Genomic DNA, 24,662 nt, shown 5'->3' on the forward strand with positions numbered 1-24,662 from the left:
AAAAGTTTCTTGGTAGTCAATGCCATAAGTCTGAGTAATACCCCTTTGCAACCAACCGAGCTTTATACCTTTCAACTGAGCATTATGCTTCACAGTGAACACCCATCTTCACCCAACTGGTTTCTTCCCTTCTGGTTTGTCAATTAGCTCCCAAGTCTTATTTTTAATGAGAGCACCCACCTCTTCTTCCATTGCATTCTTCCACTCAGGTACTACAAGAGCTTCCTGTAGAGACCTAGGAATAGGTATAGCAGAGATAGATGCCAAGAAGGACCTATAGGATGGTGAAAGATGATCATTGGTGATAAATTGAGATATGCAATGAGCAGTATATGAAGTGCACCGACGCATTCCCTTATGAACTGCAATGGGAAGATCAAGATCATCTAGAGGGGGTAGAGGATTAGAAGATGAGGGTATTGTATCAACAGACAAGGAGGGAAAAGTACCTGAATCTAGAACTGCAGAGGAGAGAGGATCTAGCCTGGGCTGATTATGAGCACCAAAATCAACCTGCCTCCACCTCCTGTGGTAAACTCTCAACTCCCTACACTTCTGACAAGCACCCTTATTGCACAACTCTCCTTCAAGAATAGGGATAGGTAGAGGAACTCCAAGACAGGGATTATCCTTCTCATTATTCTCCTCCTGAGAAGAGACACCTAGGTAATAGGGGACATCCTCAATAAAGGTAACATCCATGGGTACAAACTGAGAACCGGAACTAGGACCATAGCAGCAATATTTAGCCAAGGAATATACATTTAGCAGCTTTAGGATCCAACTTAGAATGATGGGGTCCTAGAATTTGAACAAAACAAGTGCACCCAAAAACTTTAAGAGGGATGGTGTACAAATCTTTCTCAGGATACAATAATGAAATAGGAGTTTTCATATCTAGAGCATGGGAAGGTATTCGGTTGATGAGGTACACGACTGTATTAATAGCATCCCCCCAAAAATGAATGGAAAAATGAGAATTCAGCATAATACTTCTTGCAACTTCTAGGATATGCCTATTTTTTCTCTTGGCTACCCTGTTTTGCTGAGGTGTATGAGGAAAAGTACTCTGATGAACAACCCCATACTCAAAAAGATATGAATTCAGATGTTTAGTGAAATATTCTTTGATGTTATCAGATCTGAAAATTTTGATTCTGACTTCAAATTGAGTGAGAACCATTTGGTGAAAGGCACGGGTTATGGTAGGAACCTCATCTCGAGAACACATAAGATAAACCCATGAGAAATGGGAGTATTCATCAACAAACAATAATAAATACTTGTACCCCCCCATAGCAGGAATATGATATGCCACCAATACATTTGTATGCACAATTTCAAAAGGAGTATTGCTTCTTTTATTACTCAAAAAATAGGAGGATCTACAAAGTTTTGCAAGTTCACAACTCTCACACTTCAAAAAAGACATCTGAACTGACTTAAACAAAGTAGGAAACAAGTTTTTCAAAGACCCAAAAAACAAATGACCTAAATGGTTATGCCAAAGCATAATCTAACTCATAGACTGAGAAACAAAAGACTTCGTAACTCCTTTATCACTTCCAGGGGGGTGCTAGAACAGGTAGATTCTGTTCATCTCATGGCCAGTCCCAATCACTCTCCTTGTCACTAGATCCTGGAAAATACAATGGTCAGGGAAGATGGTTATTGAGCAATTTTGGCTTTTTGTAAGACTACTGACTGAAAGTAGATTAGTGCTAAGCTTAGGTACATGCAAAGTTGAGGATAAAGTAGTGGCATCAGAGATTCTGATGTTTCCCTTGCCAGAAATGATGGGAACAAGGGAGCCATCAGCTATGGATACTTCATCTATGCCTAAACACAAGTTGTAAGAAGTAAATAATGAAGACAAGCTTGTCATGTGATCTGATGTACCTGAGTCTATAATCCAAGTAGGGCTAGTGTTACCTGGAGTAGAGGCATGAAAAGTAGTGGCTCTTGTACCTGAGTGGCAAATGCTGATGTGGAGGAAGGAGGTGTAGTAGTAGTAGAGATAGACTGAGATGATCCTACAAGCCCGGTTTCATTCTCCAACTGAGTCAATGCTGCCCTGAATGCAGCTATGGCCTCCAAAGAAGTGGATTGAGGCCCTGAGGAGAAGAACCATCTGATGTAACAACTGCATTTGCATTTCCTTTCTTATTCCTGAGTATTTCCGGTACATGATTCGGGTGAAGCTTCCAACAGGTGTCTTTTGTGTGCCTAGGTTTCTTGCAATACTCACAAAACACACCCTTCTTTCCTTCATTCTTTATCTCTTTCTCCCTCTCACCACTATACTTGTGTCTTGTAGCTGCTAATGCCACTTCCATCTAAGAATTTTGAAGCATAACCTTCCTCCTACTCTCTTCACTACGTACTAGTGAGTAGGCTTGAGACAAGGTAACATTTTCCCTAGTGAGAAGTTTTTCTCTAATAATGTCAAAATCAGAATTCAGACACAAGAAATTCAAAAACCCTATTTCTTTCAACCAACTTGTTAAAGGTTGCCACATCTTTATTACTCTCCCACTCGATTGTTTCAAGATGATCTATCTTGTGCCATAGGGATTTCAGAGTGGAGTAATAAACCGATACAGGTTTCTCCCCCTGCTTCAGATTGCTAACTTCAATTTTCATCTCAAAAGCCCTAGCCACATCAAGTAGCTAGGAATAAGTCTCTTTCATATTGTCCCAAATATCCTTGGCTATCTTTTCCCAAATATAATTTCTGCTAATATGGGGCTGTATCGAATTGCACAACCATGCCATCACAAGATAATTTTCTTGAACCCATTTGGCATAGGAAGGGTCATCCTTGGTTGGTCCCTTAGTATCTCCAGTCACATAGCCTAACTTTCTCCTTCCTCCAATTGCCATCATGGCAGGTTGAGCCCACTCCAAATAATTAGAACCATCAAACCTGATTGTGGTAACCTGAAAAGGATTGTTATCAGTCATACTAACAGCCCTTTCAGCACCCTCTCCAGCTGGTTTCTGTTCACCCCCAAAGAACTCCATGCTGAAACCAACACAAAGAAGAATAAGACCACACTCCTCTGCCCTTTTGAAACAAAATAAGGAGAAAACTACCCAGAAATTTCTAGGCGGCACCTTCAATCTGAGATTTAAACCCTAAATCTCACCTCAAAAACTTTTTTCTTCCTGACTGCTGGGCGAACTCCAAGAACAGAAACATCCTGGGCAAGGCTTCGAACTCCACCAATCTCCAAGAATCAGGCCATGAAAAGAACTAAAACTCCAGCCCTATTAAACTCTCATGTAGCGGGCTGGGAAGAGCCTACATGAGATTCACGAGCAGACCTAAACCTGCTCTGTTACCAACTTGAAGTTACTGTTGGTAGCAGAACTTCTGAGTACAAAAGAGAACAGAAACCAAAAGAAGAAGAGAGAAGAGAAGAAGAGAAGAGGAGGAAGAAAAGGAGAAAAGAGAGCAGAGGAAGAGAAAGAGAGTGATGGGCGAAAAATTACTTACTGCCGCCTATTATTTATATGTTTAACATTACATTAGGTAGGAGGACAAAAATGCCCTGCTACCTAAAATAGTACAAGTACGCAAGCATAAAGGCAAGAAATAAGAAATAAGAACTGAACTTATAGGACCACATAAACAAGGAACATCATGTCTGGTCTACTGTATCACTACAAGGAGAGAAGAAGAAGAAGAAGAGATGTATGGAGAGGTGTGTTGTTTTTACTGTTCACACCCTCAAAAGATCTTTATACTTTGAAATAGTATATTACAAGGAAGCCCCTACTTGGCCACCTGAAAACAAAAAGAGTACAAGAAAGAGAAAAAGTCCAGAAACACCCGTCTAAGCAATCTCAACAAACGATTTATTCACATCCTCTATCTTTCTAGTAATATCAGTGCCCAATAGATCCAACGAGCCATCCCCGACCTTCTCTTTATCTGACACCGAGTGGGCCCCACACCTCTCTTCCATTTTCATACACTTCCCCAATTCAACCCTCTTTCCTTTCCCAAAGTCTCAAAAATCCAACATACCCAGCGTATCAGCCCCACTAATACTGGTAACTTTTTTTCTTCCCAAATTGCCTTCATCTTCAACCTCTGAACCTATCTCTAATAATTGCTTGTTTGACTTCCACCTCTTTGCACCAGATGATGACTCAGAATTGCTTCATGTCTCCTTCTACGAGAAGATGATAATCAATCCAATCACTTGGGTAGGTTCCTTCTACCACCACCCTTAAGTCGAATAGTTCCTTGCCAAAGTGAAGCAATAAGGATGCTGGAATGAGATGAGTTTCCTCCACCTCAATTAAGGTACGCACACTCACTAAATTCTTCTACTCCAAAGTTCTTGAACTGACAAATCTAAAAATACCACATGCATTGCCAACATCCTTGAATGTTTGGAAGCTCCAGGCATGTAGAGGAATGACAAACATGTTAATCCAGACGAAACTTGAAGGTCCCACATTTCTCAGCACACTGACAAGAGGATTCCACCTCCCCAATCTTAATTCTGGATCCCATAATTGATCTTGTTCTCGTTCAAGGATATCTATAGCTTGTTTCTAACTACTGAAAGAGAATAGAAAGAAACTTGTGCCAAGTCTCCTCACTTGGAACTGCCTGCTTGGTTTCCATTCAGTCACCATCCAACTCAACACTTCTTCACATCTGGTTCAGAGTTAACGAATTGACCAACCAAGAATTTGTTTAATAGCTTTAGTCTATCGAAAGTTCCTTCAGTTGAACTCATTATTGCCTCTTTCATCTTCTGGTGGATACCCTCAAACATGAAAACCTTCTGCAAGAGAGCTCCCTATTGTTTGAACTAGAGAAGCGAATTTTCTCTAGTTGGCCAGATTATTATTTATAGGTTTCTAATTAAAACATAAAGACCATTTAGAAAATCTGATGTTCAAAACCATTTTGAGATCACTTGCTAGAAGGATTTGGGAAATCCAGACGATCTTGAGTAACAAGCTAGAGAATGCACCACCAATCATAAATTTGTAGGAGTCATTTTTGTTCAATGTTTCTATAAACATACATTGTCATACCTTGAGCTGTTAATTTGACAATGTAACAAGACTTTTTAATCACTTTATTTAAAATGCCAACTGGAGAGGAAGGGTTTTATGGAGGTGGACTTTGGTAAAGACCATGGATCTGTTTAATGATTAAGATAGTGCATTGGTGATACTAAATGCTGCAGAAAGAAAGAAATCATGGAACACATAATGATTAAGATGGTGCATTGGGTAATGGAGGCCACTGGATTTAGATAAACTGAAACTGAACATTGATGTCTGCGATATTGGGAATCCCGGACCATTGGGTATAGGTAGAGAATAGTGCTAAGGGAAGCATTACTGCTTTGTTAATGGGACCAATAGGTGTGGGCGAACATGCGTGTCCGGAATATTATTTTGGAAAGAGCTTCAAAAGTAGTTGTAGTTGGCTCACTAAGAACAATCAACCAGGGAGTATGGAATACAGGTAAATAATAAATGTGATAAAAACACTGTCTAGCGAATTAGGATTAACATTTCATCGAGTCAAATGATCTGCAAGTTGTTTGTATGTTGACTTTCTAAGCAAGGACAACCAAAAGTCAGAGGGTCAGTTGTAACAGGGTGTTGGGCACAATTTAAAGAGGGCTTGTAGTACAGAGGTGTCTGAATGTGCACTCTTTTTTTCCGCTTATTTAATAAAGTTTTTAATTATTGATCAAAAAATGGCGAGACAAAAGAGATACATTGTCCTTTCTCATAAGGCAGTATTTGCACGTCAACCCACTCAGACTAATTGCCCTTAGTCATTGGTTGAAACAGTTTAGGTATGTATACTGATCATGTCATGCCTCTAAATTAGTGGCAACTAGCAGTTGCTGGATTTCAAGGTCATATATTATCCAACAATCTTCCCATCATTTTGTACTTGTATTCAGTGTCTTATGAATCATTATTCTAACACCAATATCAACAAACAGCATAGACCGTTGGGCCTTTTCCTATGAAGTTGTACAGATAGTTTGGTAATTAAATATCCAAAGTCAGGTACTTTACTGGCGAAACTGTGTATATAAGAGAATCTTACATTACATGCTCTTATTTACAGTAACCAACCTGGATGCTTATTTTAATTTAATTTATGTCTTGTGTGTTTATACTTCTCTGTCTTGTATGTTTACACTATCCCAACGAGAAAGGTGAAAAATGGAAAATGTCTTTGGCTCAGTGTGGAAAAAAGGGCAGAAGATGACAGATGGGAGCCATGGGATTCTCTTAATACATCTGTTTATGGTTCTTTCTAAGCCATATGCTACAGACTGTAGTTGTGTTGTGTTAATTGCTTTTCTTTAATTGATGCATCCTTCCTGTGTTTTTAGGTGGACATTGAGGAAGCAAAGAAACAAGAAAATGCAAAATTACAATTGGCTTTACAAGAGATGCAACACCAATTTGATGAAACAAAAGCAATGCTGGCAAAGGAACGTGAGGATGCGGAATTGGCTTTGCAAGAGACACAACACCAATTTGATGAAACAAAAGCAATGCTAGAAAAGGAGCGTGAGGATGCAAAATTAGCTTTGCAAGAGATGCAACGTCAATTTGATGAAACAAAAGCAATTCTGGAAAAGGAACGTGAGGATGCGAAATTGGCTTTGCAAGAGATGCAATGTCAATTCGATGAAACAAAAGCAATTCTGGAAAAGGAACGTGAGGCTGCAAAATTGGCTTTGCAAGAGGGGCAACACCAATTTGATGAAAATAAAGCAATGCTGGCAAAGGAACATGAGGCTGTGGAAAGGACAGCAGAGCAAGCTCCCATCGTAAAGGAAGTTGCAGTTGTTGATAATGCAATGTTGGATAAGCTTACTGCCGAAAACGAAGAACTCAAGGTAAGATTGTTGAAGCTCTAAGATGTTAATGTTTTTCATATACGATGGCTGCTATTTCCTGTTCCTGCATATTGATGAATATTGTTTCGTCGACATGTCTTTTTGACATGTATTCATATTCTTTAAAACAGTATTGAGAATGTCGTCCTTTGTAAAACAGAATATTGGTTTGTTCTTGTTAATTATTTAGTATGTCATAATCTCAGGCTTTGGTGAGTTCTCTGGAAAAGAAGATTGATGAAACAGAGAGAAAGTATGAAGAAACAAATAGAGTTAGTGAAGAAAGGCTGAAGCAAGCTTTGGATGCAGAGGCAAAGATGACTCAATTGAAGATTTCAATGCAAAGGTTCTTTTAGTGATTGAACCAATTTTTTCATCTTTTTTTTTTGTTTTTGAATGATAACTTCATGAATTCATTAATGAGAAAGAAGTTACTGGAGTACAATGACTGTAATTACAAAGTAAAGTCAATGAGAGATAAAACCTCTTATCTCTCCCCACATCAGGTCCTCTCGTTTGCAACTGTGCACAAGAAGCAGTCTCTCTCCCCACCCCTTGTTTGGCTACTGCATCAGTTAAGGAATTTGCACTTTGTTTAATCCAGCTGAAAGTTACTTCCATGTCTCTTGTTAAACTTCTGAATTTCTTCTTTCCATTGTTGTAGATCTAAAACTTCACCTTGTCACTTTGTATCCAGCTCACTACCAATTTTGAATCACCTTCAATAATCAATTTTCTAATGTTCAGAGTTTTCGCCTTTTGTACGACTTCCATCAATGCGAATGCTTCTGCTCTAAGGGAGTCCTCCTCCCTAGCTGGTCCTAAAAATAGGGCAATTATCTTCCCCTCCTCATCTTTGATAGCACCACCAATACCTGAAAGTCCTGGGCTCCTGGATTTCCCTGTTACTACCATCAAAGTTACTTTTGGCCATACAAAAGTAGTTGGAGCAAAAAGGATTTGAACATTCACCAAAGGATTCCACCTACACCCAAATAAGGAGAAAACTCATTCACAAATAGATGCAATAAAAGGACAAGAGATTAGTAAGTGGTATCAATTTTCATCATTGACTTTGTACAAGGAATAGCAATGAGGGGATAAACACTACTTTGGCTGCTTTCTTTGAAGTAAGTCACAAATATTAATCTTTTCATGGACAACTTCCCAATAAAATGCTCAAATCCTAGGAGGAATAGGCTTACACCATACCTCCTTAACTGAAAAAGATAGCAAAGAACTAGTGGAGGGTTGGGATAGGGCTTTAGAAAAGGAAAAACAAGAAAAAGAGCCTGAAAGAGTAATGTTCAATTTCTTCCAAGGTTTGATGTAGTAGAAGCTCGATTTGCTAGCCAATGCTCCAACATCCCATTCGTTGTCCAAGAGTCCATGATTACTCACAATCACTTTTGCCCATAATTTGTCCTTGTCTCGTAGGATTCTCCATATCCTTTTTTCTAATAGACCTATGTTCCCTCATTGTATGTTCCCTATCCCCAACCCCTGAGATTTTTACCTCTACTAACCTCTTCTGTACTAATCCTATGATCCCTCTTTCCTTCTCCTGGTTCCCACGAGAGTCTCCCATCATCTTCTCAATCTTTCTACTCACACCTATTGGGATCTTAAACACTGGCGGGTATAAACATTTAGGTTGGATAAGGTTGATCTGATCAGAGTAATCTTGCCACCCAAAGATGGATACCCTTTCTTCCATCCAGCAAGCTTCTTAGAGAACCTTTCAATTATTGGATTCCAAAATCTAACTTCTTTTGGGTTAGTTTGAAAGGGTAAACCTAGGTAAGGCAGAGGCCATTAAGCAATATTACACCCTAAAATGGTTGCACAATCTTAAATATCCCCATCTTCCATATTAACCACATCCATGCAGCTCTTTTCAAAATTTATTTTTAAGTTTGATATTCTCAAAGAACTGCACCATAGACTTTAGCTTCCTAATCCAATCTTGCTCATCTCCTTCACAAAACAAAATGGTGTCATCCACAAACTGTAGATGGGTTATCAGTACACAATCTCTTCCTACTCTCCACCCTTGCACTAAACCTTTGAAATCAGCCATCAGTATGTGTCTAGTGAGGACATCATCAATAAGAGTTAATAAGAAATAAGAGAGGGGATCACCCCGTCTATTCCCACATCTAACCGAGAAGAAATTCACAACTGTGCCATCACTATCACTGAGTAATGACAGATTCTCAAAAAGCCCCATATCCATTTACACCACCTCTCCAAACCCGCACCGTCTCTTTACCTCAGTTAAAAAAGTCCAACCAACCAAATCGTAGGCTCTCTCCAGATCCAACTTGCAAATTATACTTTTTTTCTAGATCTCTTGTTTCCTTGATACCTTCATTAGCAATCAAAATCCGATCAGTAATTTGTTTATTCTGCACAAATTCATCTAATTTCCTTCACACATTCAACTAATTGTCATCTAGTTAAAATTTCAATTTAGTTCTCTTTGATTATGTAAACACGGAACAGAAATTGTTTTACTTTCTTTCTTTTTCTTTTTTTTTCCTTGATTGTTTGGTGTACTTATTTTCTTCCCTTTTATTCTTTTAATTCACAGGCTTGAGGAGAAGCTTTCTAATGTGGAATCTGAGAACAAAGTTATACGGCAGCAATCATTTTTAAATTCACCAGGGAAACGTATGTCCGGACATTTATATATTTCAACAGATAAGGTAAATCTAGTAAAAGTAGATATATCATCATCTTGTGGCACTTTCTGTGGCTACATTCTTATGCATGGTTTTACTTGCAGAGTTTAGAAAATGGTCACCATGAGAGTGAAGAGACAAAAGCCAATGTAATTTACCTTTTATATCCTTTTATTTATTGTTTAACTGTTTTGGACATAATTGGTGAGCCTATTCTTTCAATTTTGGTTTACTATATTTGTTTTTATATAACAAAAAGCTGTTTTTGCAGGAAGCACAGAGTGCAACGCCTGTTAAGAAGTTTGGAACAGAATCTATGAGGTTGAGGAGGTCCAACATCGAGAGACCACAAGTATAGGCTTGCCAGACCCATGCAATCTGTTTACTTGGTGTTCTTAGTTATTTTCCTCATAATTTCTTCTCAAGCAAGTTTTAAGAAACATTACTTGGACTCCCTACCTCTGGTGCAGGAGAGTGTTGATACTCTTCTCAACTGTGTGACACAACATCTTGGATTCAGTCAGGGAAAGCCTGTTGCAGCATTTACCATATATAAATGCCTACTCCATTGGAAATTGTTTGAAGCTGAAAGAACTAGTGTATTTGACCGTCTTATTCAGATAATAGGTTCTGCGATTGAGGTAACCCGATGCACCATATACCAAATATTTGTCTATTTAATGCAATCACCAATCTTCTAATGCAATCATTAGAAGACCTGTTTTATATGAATATTAAACAAGGTTGTGCCTTTTCCAAGGAAAGGGTGTGGACTAACCCAATAAGCACTCAATCTGGAGAAACGAATTTTTGAAAATATGTGGCCTGTTTCAGTACATGAAGTGTTGTGTAAACCCAACCACTATGATATTAGTGACATACTGCAATTGAGGTAACCGGATGTTCAACGTAGCAAATATTTATTTGTTTAATGCAATCATCAAATTGTCATTTGAAGACCTTGATTATATAAATATCAAACAAGATTGTGCCTTTTCCAGTGACAGGGGTGAGGACTAACTGAATAAAGTACTAATTCTGTAAAAACAGATTTTTGAGAATATGTGGCCTGTTGCAGTGTATGATGTGTTTGGTAAATTTAACCACTATGATGTTAATACCATAAAGATACTGTTCAGTCTTCTCTCCTTTGTTGGCTGATTCCTTAGTGATCATGTTTTCTTAGTCTATCAATTAAAATTTCACCATATGAAAAGAGGTGAAAAATGAAGCAAATGTATTCTAAATACACATTATACCCACTTTAAATGATCTTGTCTTTCTTTCTGCCTTCCAAATGACACACTATTGTTTTTCTTCTGTTCTGAATATTCTTATTCTTCAAATTATTGTTTTTTATCCCTTCTCTGTATTTTTTTTATGCTTAACTGTTATTATTTATCTTTTCTTTCTGCCTTCCAAATAACATTCATTGAGGATTTTAGCCTCATCTAACCTTCCAAAGGCTTATATCATTCAATCCAAACCATGAAATAGATTGATTTTATCTTCCCTTGTAGTTTTCTTATAATTGAGCCCAAGACATTTGTTCTTTCCGCACCCCTTGATTTGCTAGATTATCCGCCATGCTATTGGCTACTTGGCTTCCCTTTGTAAGCATTAGACTTTCACTTCGATATTTCTATTCAGCCATCTGCACTTCTTTAGTTCATTTATGAACATCCATAAAGTTTCCTCTCCATTCTATAATCACCCAATTACCATCCTTGAGTCTTCTTCAGTAATGAGCTTATCTATGCTTTTATCTCTTTCCCTTTGTACACCTTTTCTATTATGGCCTTATCTTTTGTAGAATCATAATTTCTTTTGGAGATATTTTGTCTCTTTGTGTATCAGTTTTACTTGAAACTAAGTTTCAAAGTAATGATATGATATGCTCTCATATTGGGCATATCTTATCATTTTGACAAATCACCTATACACCTTTTTTAAGTGTTTTCCAAAAACTCGTAATTTTTTCGGTCAAAACACCACATACTGTGATCTGTTTGTTTGTGAATATTCGCTGTATTGATACTTTGAACCTTGCTTGAGATTATGAAGGAGGTCAACCGTTTTTCTTTTCCAATTTTCTACTTTTTGTTTTTTGTCTATGAAGTCTCTCACTTTCACTCAATAAAAAAAAAAAGAAAGCAAACAACATAAAAGATGAAATGCTCTATTAACATCATTATCATCATCCATGCCTTATCCCAACTATATGGGGGTGAGTTACATGAATCCTGTTTTTCCAATCTGTTCTATTTAAAGCTGTATCCACCATTAAATTATTAGTGCTTAAACCATTCCTAACCCATGACCTTCTTGGTCTACCCCCAGCTCTTCTAGACCCTTACACTTGTAACAAATCAATTCTTCTAAATGGGACTATTGGTGGTCTTCTATAGACGTGACCAAACCATCTTAATCTATTTTCTCTCATTATCATTTATTGGAGCTACTTATAGGTTTCTATGAATGACTTTATTCCTGATCCTATCCTTTCTAGTTGTTATACTCATCCATCTTAGCATTAGCATTTCTGGCACCCATTTTCTTAACATGTTGTTTCTTGATTTCCCAACAAAGCTGGCCTTACAACTATTAATTATTTTATAGAATTTTTCTTTTAATATAAATGGTAGTTTGCTATCAGACAAAGTCTAGATGCAGTCCATTTTTCCCAATCTGCTTTAATTCTTTGGGTGACATCCTCATCTCTCCCTAGTTATGAATTATTGAACCAAGGTACTAGAAATGGTAACATTGAATTATCTCTTGGTCTCTCTTCCTACGTGTATCCTGATTTACACTCCTATTATTTCTAAACTTACATGTCATATACTTTGTTTTAGTCCTACTTATTTGTTGTTGAATGAGAAGCATTGAATTATCTCTTGGTCTCTCTTCCTACGTGTATCCTGATTTACACTCCTATTATTTCTAAACTTACATGTCATATACTTTGTTTTAGTCCTACTTATTTGTTGTTGAATGAGAAGCACAAAAGAAGAAAAGTGTAGAGAAGATGGGCCGAATGGCCCATAGGCTGTTTATCCTTTCTTATTTTTTATGTTCTTTACTGTAATGGGCCTTATTCTGGGCCTATTCTTTCTATGTTATGTTCTTTTAATTTCTTGCCCAACTAAGGACCTCTTTGTAAATTATTAAAGTTTAACTTAATAAAATAGTGTTAGGTGGTAAGGGGAGAGATTAAGGTTCGAAACTCTCTTCCTCTGAACCCTTATTTCCGCCATCTTCTTCTTCATCTTCTCTTCCTTAGAAGAAGGATTTCTGCTGTTTTTCTTTTGATTTCTGCATCTGTTCTAAACAGTCCTCTATTCTCAAGGGCTGTTTTTCTTCTTGGTATTAGAGCAGGCCTAAACTTGGCTTGGGCTCTCATGTAGGTGTTGTCCAGCCGGCTACATGAGAGTTGTTCTAGGGCTGGAAGCTTCAGTTTGAGTCGTCTGGTTCTTGGAGGTCATTAGAGATTGAAGAAGGTGCCCAAGATTCAAATCTCTTGGAGAGCTGTCTGGTGACCAGGAAGAATCAGAGAAAACAGGTTGGTTCCTGATTTAGAGCTTAAATCAGAGATTGAGAGTGGTGCCCAATAATTTCTGGGTTGTTTTCTTTATATTTTTCCGGACTGTTGAAGTATCCAAAATTTCTCTGAAATCAGTACTGCTATTCGGCTGTTCTTTTAGACTGCTTTAGCCCAGAATTTTTTTGGGTTGTTTTCATATTGTTTGGACTTTCAAGTGGCTGAAATATCTCTGGAATCAGTACTGCTGGTTGGCCTTTTCTTTTGGACTGTTTAGGGCACCTGTACGGACTATTTTCTGGGCTGTATTAATCTTTCGACAGTGTGGTCTCCTCTACTGCCCACCTTGTGTTTGTGAAAAAGTCTCTGAAGTTTTTTTGCTTCCTTTGGATGCTTATTGGACAGTACCTAGAATTTCTGTTTAGAAAAGGAGTTCTTCTGATTTTCTCTCTTGAAGACCGAACCAAGTTGTTTGGTGTACCATGTAGTCTACAAGGTGCAGCTTCTGTTTCTGTTTCTCACAGCTTTTGGGTGTGACTCAGATTTGTGGTTCTGCTGCATTGAGGTAGGCTTAATACAGTCCTTGTTCCATCTTCATTCGGTGTCCTTTTTTTGAAGTTGGTTGAAATCTTTTTGAAGTGGTTAAAGAGATGAACTCCTCAGAGATTGAAAACAAGAATGGTGCTGAATCCGGACAGGTTCCGGGAGCCTCTGTTGACTCTTTACTGACTGTGACCACGGTCAAGCTGGATGGAACTAATTATCTGGCATGGTCACAATCGGTAAAGATTCATGTCTGTAGTAGAGGAAAGTGGGGTTCTATCTCCGGGAGCAAGAAGGCTCCCGAAGAAGATGATCCATCTTTTGAGAAGTGGATGCAAGAAAATTATATTGTTATTGGGTGGCTTGTGAACTCAATGCAGCCACATATTAGCCAACACTATTTGTGGATGAATTCAGCAAAGGAAATCTGGGATAGTGTTGCTGAAACCTATTCCCAAAAATTAAATGTGGCTAGAGCTTACAAGTTGAGAAGTGATGTGAAGAATTTAAGACAGGGGGATAAACCTTTAGCTGTAGCTGTATACTTCTCAACACTGAAGTCTTTGTGGCAAGAAAGAGATTTGATAGAAGTTGTAACTCGGGACACCACTAATGATGCAAGGACCTACAAAATACTGGTTGAGAGAAACAGGGTGTTTGAGTTTTTAACCGGACTAAACCCAGAGTATGATATTACAAAACAGAATATTTTATCCAAGGATAGTGTCTCACTGTTACAAGCATATGCCTTGGTAAGTAGTGAAGAGAGCAGAAGGGTTGTCCAGGTTCAAGGGGCTGGTCTAAATGATCACTTTGCTAATATGGGAGTGAAACCCAAAGGGGTTGCAGGGACTCCTAGTGGCTCAGGGAAGAAAGAGGTTGTCTGTGAGTACTGTAAAAGGCCAAAACACACTAAAGACAAGTGCTGGAAATTACATCCTGAGCTTCTACCTCTTCGGTTTCAGAAGAAGCATGATAATAAAAGGGCAGGGAGTGCTAATGCGGCTGTTGGTCCAGATAGTGACAAGTACCATACTGAAGAGATGACAGCTTGTGCGCAGTTAGCAGCCATGAAAGCAGAATATGAGAAGTTTGGGAGGATGATCAGTCACCTAGAGGGTGTGACTTCTTCTTCCAACCCTTCAAAAAATTCAGCCTCTTCTGCATTTGCTCATTCAGGTATACGGGCTTCTGCTAATCATGCAACCATTTCAGGTAATCTTAAGATCCCTTGGATTATTGATTCAGGGGCTTCTGATCATATGACCGACCTTTCTACCTTGTTTGTTTCATATGATTTACTTCCTGGACGTGACAAAATCACCCTAGCCGATGGTACTCTTGCCTCTATCTCCGGCAAGGGAACCATCAAGGCTACAGATTCCTTGTTCCTACCTTCTGCTCTTCATGTACCTAGACTAAATACAAACTTGTTATCTGTAAGTAGTCTAACCAAGTCATTAAACTGTTGTGTAACCTTCTTCCCTTCCTACTGTGTTTTTCAGGATCTGGAGTCTTGGAAGGTGATTGGGAGTGGCCATGAGGCGAATGGAATATACCTGCTTGATACTCCGGGACAGTACCCTGAACAACCTGGAAAAGCTGCTTTTGGGTCTCTATCTACAGAGTCTATCAATCGAGTTATGTTATGTCATTTTCGTTTGGGTCATCTTTCTTTTTCTGCATTGAGTCATTTATTCCCTGAATTGTTTAAAGGAATTAGTTTGTCCAGTCTTTATTGTGAGTCTTGTGAGCTGTCAAAGCATTGTAGAAATAGTTATCCCTTGAGTAATAAAAGATCTTCTCCTTTTAATATTGTGCACTCTGATGGTGTGTCTTGTTATTGTTCACACCAAAAAAACATTGCTTTTATATTTGAGTGGAAAAGTACAAGATTGCCCTTGGGTGACCAAATACAAAAGAAAGGAGAAATCCAAAATTACCCTTACAAAATATTGCATATTCTCAATACTCATCAAGTTGAGCTTAGATATCTATCATGACCATCTTGCCTAGGTTACTATCAAACTTTGGACTGTGAAATCCTTTTAGTAAAGCAGTCAGCAAGTTGATTCTCAGATCTTACAAAATATAGGCAAATTTATCCATTATCAAATTTTTCTTGGATGAAATGTCTATCCACTACAATATGTTTTGTATAATCTTGTTGAATAGGATTATGAGCAATGTTTATAACTTCTTGATTCATAGTAAAGTCTCATAGGAGTTTCTACTAGAATTCCCATTTCCACCTTGCATGTGAGAGGTTTTGGGCTCATGCATATACACTGACTGCATAGGATGTATCTGCTCTTGTCGAACATAGGTAAAGAAGACAACTAACCAATCCTTGATAGAACACTCATAACCTATTTTCTTTAAGAAATGAAAATACCCTTCTTTGATCTTGCTACTTCAATTCCCAAAAAGTACATAGGATCGCCAAGGTCCCTGATTTCAAATTCAGAGGCAAGGAAGGATATCAGTTGAGAGATTCCAAACAACACTGCAAATAGAACAAACATAACAACAAATCATTCCCATACTAGCAAAACATCGAGATATCCACTTCCATCCTTAACACCCAATTGATCACAAGACAACTCAAATGACACCCATCTCACCAATGAGAGACCCCACCTAATAGACCATTCAATCCGAACTCTTTTTGTTTTGTTGACCCTCTTGTTGATTCCACCTCTTGTTGATTCCTTTGTTTCATTTACCTCAGTGTCTTCGCTTCCTATAAAGACCATTCTTTTCTTGCTCCTCCCCCAAACTATCCTCTTAATCATTTGCAGCCTTCCTTGAGATTTTCTCTTCCTCTTCCCCTCCCTCTCCTTCTGATGTAATATGTACTATTATGTCGTAAGGGCATTTATGTCTTTTTCCTTTCTTTTTATTATATATGGTCGCCCTAGTCTATATACACAAGATTTGGAACCACCATCCAGAACGTTTTGGCTCTCTCAACTCTTTCTTCTCTTCTTCCTCTTCTCTTCTCTTCTTCTCTCTAACTGAAAACTTGGTATTAGAGCAGGACAGTGCTCTGTAAATTCCTTCGCTTCTGATCGAAGCCCTCCTTTCTGCTCCTTGGACTGAGAATGGAGAAGAAAAATCTGTCCTGGACCTGAGAACTGTTCGGCTGCAGCTTTATCTCTTGTTTTTGGGCTGAATCTCACCAATAGTGATTCCAGAAGTTGATTGATGACTGACTGATTCTTCCTAAGTGGTTAATGTTTGCCTTAACCCAATGGTATAAGGGAAGTTTAAACCCTTTTGGGTTTGATGATCCAGAAACCTGTGTGCACATGGAGCCTTGTGTAAGTCATGAATGACCTGGTTCAGCAGTTGTGTATTGATGTTTTGTGGCATATGTTAGCCTTGCAGAGGTCTGTTTGGCCTATGTATGTGTGTGACAGCCAGACCTAATTTCAATTCTGGCGACATCCCTTTCTTTTTTCTTCTTCTCTCTCTCTCTCGCTGAAACCTTTCAGCTTCTACTTTTCTTCACAAAGCATACATCAGAATCAATTATCAGCAATTTCTACTTGGTACCAGAGCAGGCCGAAGGTTTCTTGAGCTGCTCTATCATGCAGCCCTAGATCGACCGACTGCATGTTGATATGAGAGGCTGATCGAAGACCTCAAGTAAGCCCAGTTTTTGGATTTTTTGGTGGATCTGTTTTGCCCTGTAGCTGGTCTAGGGTTTCCCATCTAATTCAGGAAGAATTGGAGAAAGGGGGGAGTCCAGTTTTTGTAGGACTCTTCAATTTTGACCAAGGAAGTGGCGCCCTAATATTTTAGGGTTCCTTGAAGTTTTCTGAAGGGGGCGGTTCAAGTCGCACCTGTTTTGGAGGCCCCTGGAAGGAGCGGTTTCTTCTTCTCTCTCTTCTCCCGCTCCCGCAGAAAGGGAATCTTTTGTGGGAGGACCATCTAGGGTACTAGAAGGGTGTCTGTCGTGCCTGAAGGGAATTATCTCATATTTCTTCATCTTAAAGTGATTTTCTAACCCGTTTTTGGGATTAATGGAGGGTTACGGAGTTGAAAACAAACCAGGGAGTGAAATGGAACAGGGGGAGGAGGTGTTAGAGACCTTTTTGGGGTTGGGACCATCACTACAGTTAAGTTAGATTGTACAAACTATTTAGAATGGTCACAATCTGCAAAGATGGCCATTGGTGCTCGTGGGAAGTTGTTGTATATCACTGGTGAGGAAGTGAAACCCGAGACTAACTACTCCTGGTGGGTACAGGAAAATTATATGGTAATGACTTGGCTGTGCAATTCTATGTTGCCCCATATAACTAAAAACTTTTTGTGGGCAAATACAGCTAAGGAAATTTGGGATGGAGTTGCAGATACCTATTCACAGAGTGAGAATGTTGCTAGGGCCTACCAGTTGAGGAACCAGGTTATTGCTACTAGACAGGGAGATAAACCTATTGCTGTTTATTTTTGGGTCCTTAAAACCCTATGGCAGGAGATTGACCATCTAGAGATAGTGGTTTGGGAAAGTAATAAGGATGCAACTACCTACCAGAAGCTCTTAGAGAAGAATTGAGTCTTTGAATTTCTTGCTGGCCTTAATCCCGAGTATGACATTGCAAGGCAACATATCCTTTCTTGGGATAGTGATAGTGTTACTCTCTCTCATGCATATGCCTTTGTATCAAGGGAAGAGAGTAGGAGGAATGTGATGATGAAGAATTCGGGTCTTGAACAGTCAGCTATGGTTAGTACTATGAAACCTAAGCAGAGTGGAGATTGGGGTGGCAGTGAAATCAAGAAGATAAGAGGGACCTGATCTGTGACTACTATAAGAAGCCTAAACACACAAGAGATACTTGCTGGAAGCTTCATCCTCACCTTGTGCCAAATAGACTCAAAAACAAGAAGGGAAATGTTAATATGGCAATAACTGGTGACTTACCTGGGCCCCCTACTACAGCTACTTTGGAGTCTGTTGCAGCTACTGCAATGAAGGCCGAACTTGAGAGATATGGGTTGTTACTTAATCAGTGAGATATAGTCATCCCTAATCCATTATCAGGTAGACAGCTAGGTACGGGTGGATCTGGTGGTGGACATTCTACTTCCTTTGCTCATATAGGTAGTTCACATGCCACTGCAAACTATGTTTCTACTACAGGTAACGAGGGACCTCCTTGGATTATAGATTCTGGAGCCTCGAAGCATATGACCCGTAGTTTCACTATTTTCTTCTCTTACCAACTCTGCTCTGGCAGAGACATAGTTTCCATAGCCGATGGATCCCATGTTTCCATTGTTGGGAAGGGGTCTGTCAAGATAACTGATTCCATTTCCCTACCCTCTGTCCTCCATGTACCCAGATTGAGTACTAACTTGTTATCTATTAGTAGTTTGACTAAGAACTTGAATTGCTCATTGATTTTTTCTCCTGGTCATTGTGTTTTGCAGGATTTGGTTTCAAAGAGGACGATTGGGAGTAGTCATGAGGTGAATGGAATCTGTTGAGCAAAAGAAGAAGAAGAAGGAAGGAGGAAGAAGAAGAAGAAGAAGAGAAAAGAGGCTGCAGACTTAAGGCCTCAAAACCAAAACTGCTTCATGCGAGTGAAGCATTTGTATTTATACCATACTGGCCGTACAACACAAGGGGACTACAAAAAATTACAAAAATACCCCTGCGGGCACTAAACCTGTGTACAATACATATAATACACCTGACAACACTCCCCCTCAAGTTGGGGCATAGATATCAATCATGGCCAACTTGTCACAGAGACCTTGGTGTCTGGAATGGTTTAGCCCCTTTGTAAAGATGTCTGCTAGTTGGTCTTCAGAGCTGATGTATGGAGTGCATACTTCGCCTGTGATGATTTTCTCTCTGATAAAGTGCTTGTCAACTTCAATGTGCTTTGTTCTATCATGTAGTACCGGGTTGGCAGCGATACTTATAGCTGCCTTGTTGTCATAGAGTAGAGTCATGGGTTTGTCTACTGGAAAACCCAACTCTCCAAATAGATTCTTTATCCACATACCTTCGGCTACTCCGTGTGCCATTGCACGGTACTCAGCTTCAGCACTAGATTTAGCTACCACGGTTTGCTTCTTACTCCTCCAAGTAATTAGGTTCCCTCCTACAAAGGTGCAGTAACCACTAGTAGACCTTCTGTCACTTTGAGATCCAACCCAATCCGCATCTGTGTAAATTTCAACTCTCAAATGTCCATGTTTCTGGAATAATAAGCCAACACCCGGGAACTTCTTAAGATACCGCAGTATTCTCTCCGCTGCTTCAAGATGAGTGGACCTAGGTGCATGCATGAACTGGCTGAGGACACTAACAGCATATGCTATGTCTGGACGAGTCATAAAGAGGTACAACAATCTCTCTACAAGCCTCTGAAATTGCTTCACATCCTTAAGAGGTTCACCTTGGCTGTCACTTAACTTATGGTTGGGGTTAATGGGAGAGTCAGCTGGTTTAACCCCAATCTTTCCAGTGTCCTTAAGCAAGTCTAGGACATATTTCCTTTGGGAGATGAAGATACCCTTTTTTGATCGGACAACCTCAATTCCAAGGAAGTATTTGGCGGGTCCTAGATCTTTCACTTCGAACTGAGTGGCAAGGAAGCCCTTCAAACTTTGAATTTCATCTTTCCAGTCACCAGTAACAATTATGTCATCTACATATACTATTAGGGCAGCCATTTTACCTTCTACCCTTTTTACAAACAGTGTGTGATCTGACTGACATTGCTTGTATCCCCTCTGCTGAACTGCAGTATGAAATCTGCTAAACCAAGCTCTTGGTGATTGCTTCAGCCCATATAAAGACTTCTTTAACTTGCACACTTTCTGTTCACTTCCTTGAGCCAAAAAACCGGGGGGTTGAACCATATAAACTTCCTTTTCAAGGTCACCATTCAAGAAGGCATTCTTGATGTCGAGCTGATGTAGATCCCAATTCAGATTGGCAGCAAGAGAGAAAAGTACTCTAATAGAGTTCATTTTGGCAATAGGGGCAAAGGTTTCTGCATAATCAACTCCATATACTGGAGTAAAACCCTTTGCCACTAAACGAGCTTTATACCTTTCCATAGTTCCATCAGCCCCATGCTTAACAGTGAACACCGATTTACATCCAACTGGATCCTTTCCCTTAGGGAGATCAACCAGTTCCCATGTGCCATTCTTATGAAGAGCATCAATTTCTTCCTTCATGGCATTTGTCCATTCTAGTACTGAGAAAGCTTCTGCCACATTCTTGGGAATAGGGATACTGTCATTAGAGGTAAGGAAGGCACGAAATGAAGGTGAGATGTTCTCATAGGAAACAAAGTTGGAAATGGGGTGTTTAGTGGTGCACAACCTAACACCTTTCCTATGGGCAATAGGAAGGTCAAGATCATTAGCAACAGGGAGGTCAGGACCATTGTGAGTATGATCTTCCCCCGATGAGTTTGATGGCACTTAAGGTACAGCTTCTGGATTCTCCACAGCTCTTGAACTTGGTTGGCCTTTATGACGACGAGAAAAAACACGGAAAGGTGCAGGATCAGGAAGAGAAGGGGGAGAAGGAGAAGGAATAGGAAGAGGAGGAACCTGAACCAGTTTCTCCTCATGCCTACACTCCCCTTGAGGAGAAACAGGAAAGAATGGCTCATCTTCAAAGAAGGTAACATCCATGGAGACATAGAATCTCCAAGAAACAGGATCAAAGCAGCGATACCCTTTCTGAGAGAATGAGTAGCCAAGAAATATGCATGGGATAGCACGAGAGTCCAATTTCCGCCGGGTGGGAGATAGGTTTTGGACAAAGCACCGACAACCAAAAACACGAGGAGGGATAGAAAGAAGAGGGGCCTTAGGAAAGAGAAGCTGATGTGGGGCTTTGTACTCTAACCAACGAGAGGGCATTCGGTTAATGAGGTATGTAGAACAAAGGACAACCTCAAGCCAAAATCGTTTGGGAACATTCATGTGGAGTAGTAAACCCCGTGCCACTTCAAGGAGGTGTCGGTTCTTCCATTCAGCCACACCATTTTGTTGTGGTGTACGGGCACAAGAGCTCCGATGAAGAGAGCCATGTGAAGCAAAGAACTCCGTGAGGTCACTATGAAAAAACTCTTTTGCATTGTCTGACTGGAATATTTGAATCTCGGTCTGAAATTGGGTGAAGACCATCCGCTGAAAATCTTGGATAATTTTTGGTACTTCCTCACGGGTTCGCATTGGATATACCCAAGTGTATCTGGAATAATCGTCAATGAAGGTAATGAAGTACTTGTAGCCACTCTTAGAAGGTAAAGTAACAGGGCCCCACACATCAGAATGTACAATGTGAAAAGGAAACTCAGATTTACTATTTCTTTAAGGAAATTGAGTTCTACAATGCTTGCTTAACTGACACATTTGACAAGAAAAATTAGAAACAGACACTGACTTACACAGTTCTGGGAAAACAAGTTTCAAAGTCTCAAAAGACAAATGACCCAGACGACAGTGCCACAAATACATTTTACTCTTTTTGAACTGACTCATAGACTCTGTAACATGAAGGCCAGCCGTATTCTCTAGCATGTAGAGTCCATCAACCATACGTCCCCTACCAATCGTCTTCCCCGAGGCCAGATCCTGAATCACACAATAGGTAGGGAAAAAAGTCACAAAACAATTTAAGGAATTTGTAACAGTACTGACTGAGAACAAATTCATAGGGAATTTTGGAACATGAAGAACATCAGAAAGAGTAAGGCCGAGGGGAAGAGAGAGAGTTCCTTCACCAGCTATGGAAGTGTATGATCCATCGACTAGTCTCACTTTATCTCTTCCGGAAAGAGGGTGATAAGTTTGAAAGTAAGAGGACATACCAGTCATGTGTTTTGACTTTCCAGAATCAATGATCCATGGAGAGTCAAGGTTGTGAGAAGCAACATGGAAAGCTGTGGCACCTGATGTGGATGCAAAAGAGGTGGTGGGAGGAGCATCCATCTGGCGAATTGCTCTACCATAAAGCTCCAAATGATCACGGAAGGAGTTTACAATATCCTCCCTTGGGTCAGATCCAGAGTAGCTATGTTGACCATGTGGTGTTTGAGTCATAGTAGAAGTGGAGGGCTGATTCTCCCGAGTAACCATGTTGGCCATGTGGTGTTTCTTGGTACCTTGTTTCCCATGCCTTCTAATTACATCTGAGCCTTGCTTCTTAGGTAGATCCTGAGCCCACTTTGGTTTCCCATGGAGATCCCAACAAGTATCTTTGGTGTGCCGGGGCTTCTGACAATTAGTGCACCACATTTTTTCCTTATTCATGATTCTAGGTTTATAAGTACTCAAAAACAAAGGCACACTGCCTTACAGAGCTGCTACAGTCCACAACTAGGCACTTGCTGATTTTCGGTTTCACAGAGAACCAAACACAAACACTGCAGCTGCAGTACTAGTTTGTATGACCTACCCTTCGTAGGAGTTCACAGAACAATATACGAACACTAAACTTGCAGTGTAACCAGGTCTAAATGACCTACAATTTTACAACTTTCATGCAGCTTCTCAGTAGGAACAGAAATACAAGTGGTGGTTCACCACACCTAATCAGTTGATATCCACTTTCCAGGGCAGCCGAACAGTCACTTAGGGTTTAGGGGTCAACAACAGTCCCTTAGAGAGCTGAATAGAGCAACACACAATTGGAGGAGGGAAAAAAAAACCGAACAATCCCTACTCAGATTATAGGACATTAACAGTCCATCGAAAGAGTGCAAGAAGAGAACCATAACCAGAGAAACTTCAGTTCAGTACCCAGGTCACCCGAACTGTGAATAGGTAGTACCCTCATGGACCCAATCTTCTTTGCAGGCCAGAACCCTTCTTCGTACATCTGGGATGGTTTTCTACAGTCTTCTTAGCCGAGCAACTCCAGAAAAAACATGTAGCAGAACCCTTTTCTGCGCTAGGAAGTTGAATAGTCAGCTTTCTTGTAGCAGAGCCCTACTCGGCAATGGAGACTAACCGCAGCACTAGAGAATGCTTCTTCTTCCTTGTCTTCGAGCATCAGGACTATAGCTTCTACGCAGCAGTGAAGAGAGACCTCAGCTGGTTGTTTTCCAGGTCTAGTCGGTCCTGCTCTGATACCATGTTGAGCAAAAGAAGAAGAAGAAGAAAGAAGGAAGAAGAAGAAGAAGAAGAGAAAAGAGGCTGCAGACTTAAGGCCTCAAAACCAAAACTGCTTCATGCGAGTGAAGCATTTGTATTTATAGCCGTACAACACAAGAGGACTACAAAAAATTACAAAAATACCCGTACGGGCACTAAACCTGCGTACAGTACATATAATACACCTGACAACAGAATCTACCTTCTGGATGCGCTTCCAAATTATCAGAGTCATCATGTTAGCAGGGATTTTCAGTCAGTCTATGGGTCAAATTATGCTTTGGCATAATCATTTGGGACATTTGTCTTTTCCTTCTTTGCATTTCTTATTTCCAAAGTTAGTTGAGTCTGTTAATTTGTCTAGCTTAGAGTGTGAAGGCTGTCAGCTTGGAAAACATTGTAAACATTAATTTAAAGGTAAGTAATAAAAGGTGTTTATCTGCTTTTGATGTTATTCATACTGATGTGTGGGGACCATACCATGTTCCTTCTATAGGTGGCTATCGATATTTTTTTTCTCGGTATTCTTGGATTTACTTAATGAGATCCCATGATGAGGTATCATCCTTGGTTCGGCAGTTTCATCAGATGGTGCTAACATAGTTTGGTGTATGAGTGAAAGTGTTTAGATCAGACAATGCCAATGAATATTTTGAGAAGAACCTTGCTTGGTATCTATCAGAGTATGGAGTAATTCATCAGAGCAGTTGTTCTTATAGTCCACGGCAAAATGGTGTAGCAGAAAGGAAGAACAGACACATTGTTGAGATTGCGAGGAGCATGATTATCACATCTACTATCCTAGTTCGATTTGGGGTGATGCAGTTCTCATAACAGTCTTTATAG

The 24,662-nt window shown here is 39.8% G+C and overlaps 1 protein-coding gene across 3 annotated transcripts in view; it reads left to right on the forward strand.

The window, feature by feature from the left end:
• LOC104602108 (myosin-6) overlaps window positions 1-24,662 on the forward strand; it is a 126,270-nt gene that overhangs the window by 66,357 nt on the left and 35,251 nt on the right. For all 3 annotated transcript variants that reach the window (XM_010265678.3, XM_010265677.3, XM_088901069.1), the window contains 6 exons: window positions 6,393-6,905; window positions 7,112-7,251; window positions 9,499-9,613; window positions 9,694-9,738; window positions 9,861-9,941; window positions 10,060-10,230. In XM_010265678.3, the coding sequence (XP_010263980.2) occupies window positions 6,393-6,905; window positions 7,112-7,251; window positions 9,499-9,613; window positions 9,694-9,738; window positions 9,861-9,941; window positions 10,060-10,230 (1,065 nt within the window). The remainder of the gene's footprint in view (window positions 1-6,392; window positions 6,906-7,111; window positions 7,252-9,498; window positions 9,614-9,693; window positions 9,739-9,860; window positions 9,942-10,059; window positions 10,231-24,662) is intronic.

Source organism: Nelumbo nucifera, chromosome 3 (genome assembly GCF_055504915.1).
Source record: "Nelumbo nucifera cultivar China Antique chromosome 3, China Antique-T2T, whole genome shotgun sequence".
Classification (NCBI taxonomy): domain Eukaryota; kingdom Viridiplantae; phylum Streptophyta; class Magnoliopsida; order Proteales; family Nelumbonaceae; genus Nelumbo; species Nelumbo nucifera.